Below are 5572 nucleotides of genomic sequence, written 5' to 3'. Positions count from 1 at the left end.
GTAGATTAAAAAGTTTTATACCAAAGAGACAATCATGCAAAAAAATTGTTTCATTTTGGCAATTTTCTCTTCATAGATTAAGTCAGAGTATCTAGTTATGTGTTTCAAGTAACAAATCAACATTATAGGTATTTTTCCAAAGAATAAGACTTGAGGCATGGAAGACAGATGTGGCCAGAGCTCGTGAGGCTGCTGAGTAAAGGCAAAAATTCGACGGTTACAAGAATATATATTTATTGCCTGAAACACAATTCTATAAGTATTAAAGACATCATCTCATCACATGCATTTCTTTTTTTTTTGTTTAACCTGGGGGTATCCCAGGCCCAGAAGGCCAGACTAATCCCCAAGGGGAAGGAATGCCCACGGAGACGGCCCCTCCAGTTTTTCAAATGGGCCGAAAGCATGGCCCCATATCCGTGTGGGTGACAAGAGCGTTGCAAGGTAGTTCCCTCCGGCGTGGATCGAACCCCCTACCTGGGTGCAGGCGGGGACCCGTCCTAACCATTGGGCTACAACGTCTTGTCATCACATGCATTTCTTCATCACGATTCTCAAACTTTAGAGACAATTAAACAAATGGAGATACTAGTTTCATCGTTAGCTATAATTGCTGTTATGGTGGATATGGAGAATTGTGGAGTGGGTTTGGGTTAAACCTAAGATGCTTGAGAATTTTCTGAGAAGTCAAGGTCTTGTTGGAACTCGTTACACGCCTCTTGTCGGAGATATGAGAAGGAATTTTAGGGGTGTTGAAGGAAGCAAGATCGAAGTCAATGAAACCAACGGATGATCTCATTTCAATTGTCATGCCCTTACTCCTTCCACATGCTCAACACTATGGTATATATAATATACGTATCTTATTGGCTATAAGAATTCTTTTTTTTCATGTTATTTCTTCTAACCAGAGCTGGTCCTAAGATTTAAGATTGTGGGAGCATTAAATAATTTAGTAAACACTTCAATTAAAAATTATAACAGTTGAAAGTCTATAATCATGTATATTAACTCGAAAAATTATTATTTCATTTAGTTATGCTCATAACTGCCTCTGTTTCTAATATATATACATGGCTGCACTACCAGGAAAACTTTTTTCACATGGTAGGACCCGTGCCATCCATCACAATAATGAATCCACAACTGATCAAAGAAGTGTATAACAAAGTTTTTGATTTCCCAAAGACGCACACGTTTCCTTTGGTTGCGTTGATAGCTGATGGACTTGCTAATGCTGATGGACATAAGTGGGCTAAGCACCGGAAGATCATCAACCCGGCATTCCACTTTGAGAAGATCAAGGTTTCATATTCTCTTTTATAATGCTATCAGAACATATTTAAATTGCCTTTTGACTGATGAGATGAGCATGTCACATTTTGTGACTTGATTATGATCTTGTTATAGTAGAATATGGTCCCTACGTTCCAACAAAGTTGTAGCGAGGTTGTTTCAGAGTGGGTGGAGCTAGTTACGGATAAAGGGTCCTCCTGTGAGGTGATGTTTGGCCATGGATTGTGAATTTGACTGGTGATGTGATCTCTCGTACCGCTTTTTGGTAGCAGCTACAAAGAAGGACAAAGGATATTTATACTACAAGGGGAACTAGCAAAGCTTATCATACAAACTCAAGGGAAGAGTTACATCCCTGGATATCGGTAAGAACTTGACTTTGACTTGTCTTGGTCTAATACTACCAGACTGGTCGTTTTTCTAACACAATTTACAACATTCTTATATATAAATATGAATCTCATTGCTATATATGCCATAAGTTGTGGCTTCCATTACACGTTATGTGTATTCAAAATGAAATCTCTAATATGCTAGATTCAGTCAAAATTTATCAATGTATTGCTGTCTCGGCTGTGCTACCGGAGGCTCTGGGGAATTGTGATATTTTTTTCTTTTTTTTTTTACGCATAGATATTTCCCAACAAAGAATAATAGAAGGATAAAGACAATAGTTAGAGAAATCCAAGTTATACTAAAAGGGATCATTAGCAATAGAGAAAAGGCGGAGGGACGCTGGAGAAGCACCAAGTGACGACTTGTTGGGCCTACTTCTTGAATCAAATTTAGCGCAAGCTACAGGCAATGGACTTACCACTGAAGAACTTTTGGAAGAGTGTAAGTTGTTTTACTTCGCAGGACAAGAGACCACTTCGGTACTTTTGGCTTGGACAATGGTTTTGTTAAGCCAGCACCAACACTGGCAGGCTCGGGCACGAGAGGAAGTGATGCAAGTTTTTGGTGATAGAGAACCTGATATCGAAGGCATTAACCAACTCAAATTGTAAGTAGCGAAACCAAAGCAAAAACTAAATAAATTCAAGTTGATATAATTTCCTGTAACCACATCAAAAAATGCAACTAAGAAGTTATGTGCAGTTTTACTCTTCGTTTATAGCATTGTAATGGTTTTTGTTGAATGTTTTTTTTTATAGATGACGATGATTATTTATGAGGTCCTTAGGCTATATCCTCCACTAATCCAGATGAACCGAGCGATCCACAAAGAGATCAAACTAGGAGATTTGACATTACCAGCTGGTGTTCAAGTCAGTATGCCTGTTCTGCTAATCCATCGCGACACTAAGCTTTGGGGCGATGACGCAGCGGAGTTCAAGCCAGAGAGGTTCAAAGATGGGATCTCAAAGGAACAAAGAACCAGGTTTGTTTCTTGCCCTTTGGATGGGGACCGAGGATTTGCATCGGTCAGAACTTTGCTCTGTTGGAGGCAAAATTTGCGTTGGCTTTGATTCTACGGAGATTCTCCTTCGAGTTATCTCCTTCTTATGTGCATGCGCCTTACACAGTCATCACAATTCATCCACATTTTGGTGCTCATCTTATACTAAATAAGCTGTGAAGTTGTGATTATATCAAATGAATTTGTTGTGTAGAAGGAAACAAGATTGCGTAGAAGAATCAAAGTCATATTCATAAAACCATGTTTCTAGAATTCTTCATTGATAACTACTCCATCAATTTAGTGAAATACTTCAAAGTTTAGACAAATTTATGATTTGGCATAATACATTTTTTGTGAGATCAACTTAAAAGTTGTGATGTTATTATTTAAGTAACACACACACACATATATAAAATCAAAATCTATATTGAATAAAATCCAGTGATTTTTTTTTCTGTTGGAAAATCTGCAGTAAATTTAATTTAATTATACTGGCTAAACTTTTTGATATATATCATAAATTAATTCGAGTTAATCAAAACCTAATGGAAAATATAACAAAAATATATCAAAAAATTTTCTTTATGATATTTAATTTTTTTTTTTTTGAAAAAACCATTATAATATTAATTTCGATGCAGTGTTTCACCTTTTCCATTTTGGCATTTTGTTTATTAAAAGAAAACATTTATCACTCCACCTACTCTTTATTTGTTGTCATATATAAATCTATTCGACTTACCATATCGAACACATGATAGAAAAGTGAATTACGGGAGAAGGTCGTAATCAATATAATTTCATTTACAAGATTATAGTGTATACAGTGGCATAAAAAGGTAAACAAAGAAAAAACAAAATATTTCAACTTTTTGGTAGAAATTGAAACGCATGGGAATGATTGAGAAAGAAACGTAAAATAATTGACGTCTATGTCTTTCCGCCCCCACAAGACAATAATGGCCAACACCGTTTATGGGCTCTATCTATAGCTTTTCACACAAATATGAACTTGCTTCTTTGCGTCTAACGTCGCACGTGACTGTGAAGCTCTCCAAGTATAGCAACGGTGTGATATCTTCACCGACACTCTCAATCATTAAAAAGTCTCCATCTCTCTATCTCACTTCTTTTCTGAGAGACAAAAAAATAATGGAGATATCAGTTGCTCTAGTAACAGTTTCTTTAGCTATAGTTGTTGTGTGGTGGTGGACATGGAGAACTTTAAGGTGGGTTTGGTTTAAACCAAAGATGCTTGAGAGTTACCTGAGAAGTCAAGGTCTTTCCGGTAGTCCTTACACGCCACTCATCGGCGACTTGAAGAGGAATTTTAGCATGGCGATGGAGGCAAGATCCAAACCCATCAATCTAACTGATGATATCTCAACACGTGTCGTGCCTTTTCCCTTGGAAATGCTCAAGACTCACGGTACGTTAAATGTTTTTCTTGTTGGCCTGATTCAAGAAAAGTTTCTCAACTTCGTAATGTTTGCTGTTAACAGGAAGGACTTATTTTACATGGCTTGGAACTATACCAACCATCACTATAATGGACCCTGAGCAAATCAAGGAAGTGTTCAACAAAGTTTTGATGATTCCAGAAGCCACATACCTTCCCTTTAGGTAACGTGATAGCCAAGGGACTCGCTAACTATGATGGTGATAAATGGGCTAAACACAGAAGAATCATCAACCAGGCATTCCACCTTGAGAAGATCAAGGTTTAAGCTTCTTATTTTCATAAAATTTATGTATGTATGTATGTTGCGTTGATGCCTTATGCTTCTACGTGTAGAGATATGGTGCCTGCGTTCCACCATAGCTGCAGCGAGGTTGTTGGCAAATGGGACAAGATAGTCTCGGAGAAAGGGTCCTCATGTGAAGTGGACGTGTGGCCAGGGCTTGTGAGTATGACTGCTGATGTGATCTCTCGTACTGCTTTTGGTAGCAGCTACAAAGAAGGGCAGAGGATATTTGAGCTCCAAGCTGAACTAGCACAGCTCATCATACTAGCTGTTCTGAAAGCTTTCATCCCTGGATATCTGTAATAAAACAAAACCTCAACTTGTCTGCTTCTATTACATTGAAGTGGCAATCATGTTTTATATATCAAATCCTCTGTTTTTTTATTCTTTTTTGTGTGTAGTTATCTCCCAACAAAGGGTAATAGAAGGATCAGCAGCTAAAGAAATCCAAGTTATACTGAAAGGGATAGTTAACAAAAGGTTAAGGGCTAGAGAAGCTGGTGAAGCACCAAGCGATGACTTGCTTGGTATACTTCTTGAATCTAATTTGGGACAAGCTAAAGGAAATGAGATGAGCACTGAGGATGTGTGGAGGAGTGCAAGTTGTTCTATTTCGCCGGGCAAGAGACAACTTCAGTACTTCTTGTCTGGACAATGGTTTTGTTAAGCCAACACCAAGACTGGCAGTCTCGTGCAAGAGAAGAAGTGAAGCAAGTTTTTGGTGGTAAGAAACCTGATGTAGAAGGCCTTAACCAGCTCAAAGTTGTAAGTATTAAAACAAAATCAAAAATCTTCAGGTGACTTTGTGTGTGTTTGTTGAATATTTTTGATCCCTTTGCAGATGATGATGATACTATTGAGGTTCTTAGGCTATACCCACCAGTAGCTCAGCTGACCAGGGCCATTCAAAAAGAGATGAAGCTAGGAGACTTGACACTACCACGCGGCGCTCAGATCAGTTTACCTATTCTTCTAGTCCATCGTGACACACAGCTATGGGGGAAGACGCGGCGGAGTTTAAGCCCGAGAGGTTCAAAGACGGTGTCTCGAAGGCAACAAACGGCAAGTGTCTTTCTTTCCCTTTGCGTGGGGACCAAGGATCTGTATTGGTCAGAGTTTTGCTCTGTTG

The 5572-nt window shown here is 38.5% G+C and overlaps 1 protein-coding gene and 1 pseudogene across 1 annotated transcript; both read left to right on the top strand.

Moving 5' to 3' along the window:
- Positions 1-579: 579 nt before the first annotated feature.
- Positions 580-2875, top strand: LOC108860058 (cytochrome P450 72A15). The gene is given in 12 exon segments (XM_057001679.1): positions 580-614; positions 616-748; positions 750-812; positions 814-840; positions 1084-1305; positions 1414-1498; positions 1501-1556; positions 1558-1661; positions 1930-2023; positions 2025-2303; positions 2451-2661; positions 2664-2875. Coding segments are annotated over 12 exon segments (1521 nt in total).
- A 931-nt stretch (positions 2876-3806) lies between these two features.
- On the top strand, positions 3807-5505 carry LOC130506983 (cytochrome P450 72A15-like; annotated as a pseudogene).
- The last annotated feature ends 67 nt before the right edge of the window (positions 5506-5572 follow it).

The sequence above is a fragment of the Raphanus sativus genome, unplaced genomic scaffold (genome assembly GCF_000801105.2).
Source record: "Raphanus sativus cultivar WK10039 unplaced genomic scaffold, ASM80110v3 Scaffold3859, whole genome shotgun sequence".
Taxonomy (NCBI): Eukaryota; Viridiplantae; Streptophyta; class Magnoliopsida; order Brassicales; family Brassicaceae; genus Raphanus; species Raphanus sativus.
The sequence above is the reverse complement of the archived record's forward strand: the minus strand, read 5'-3'. Positions and strand labels throughout refer to the sequence as shown.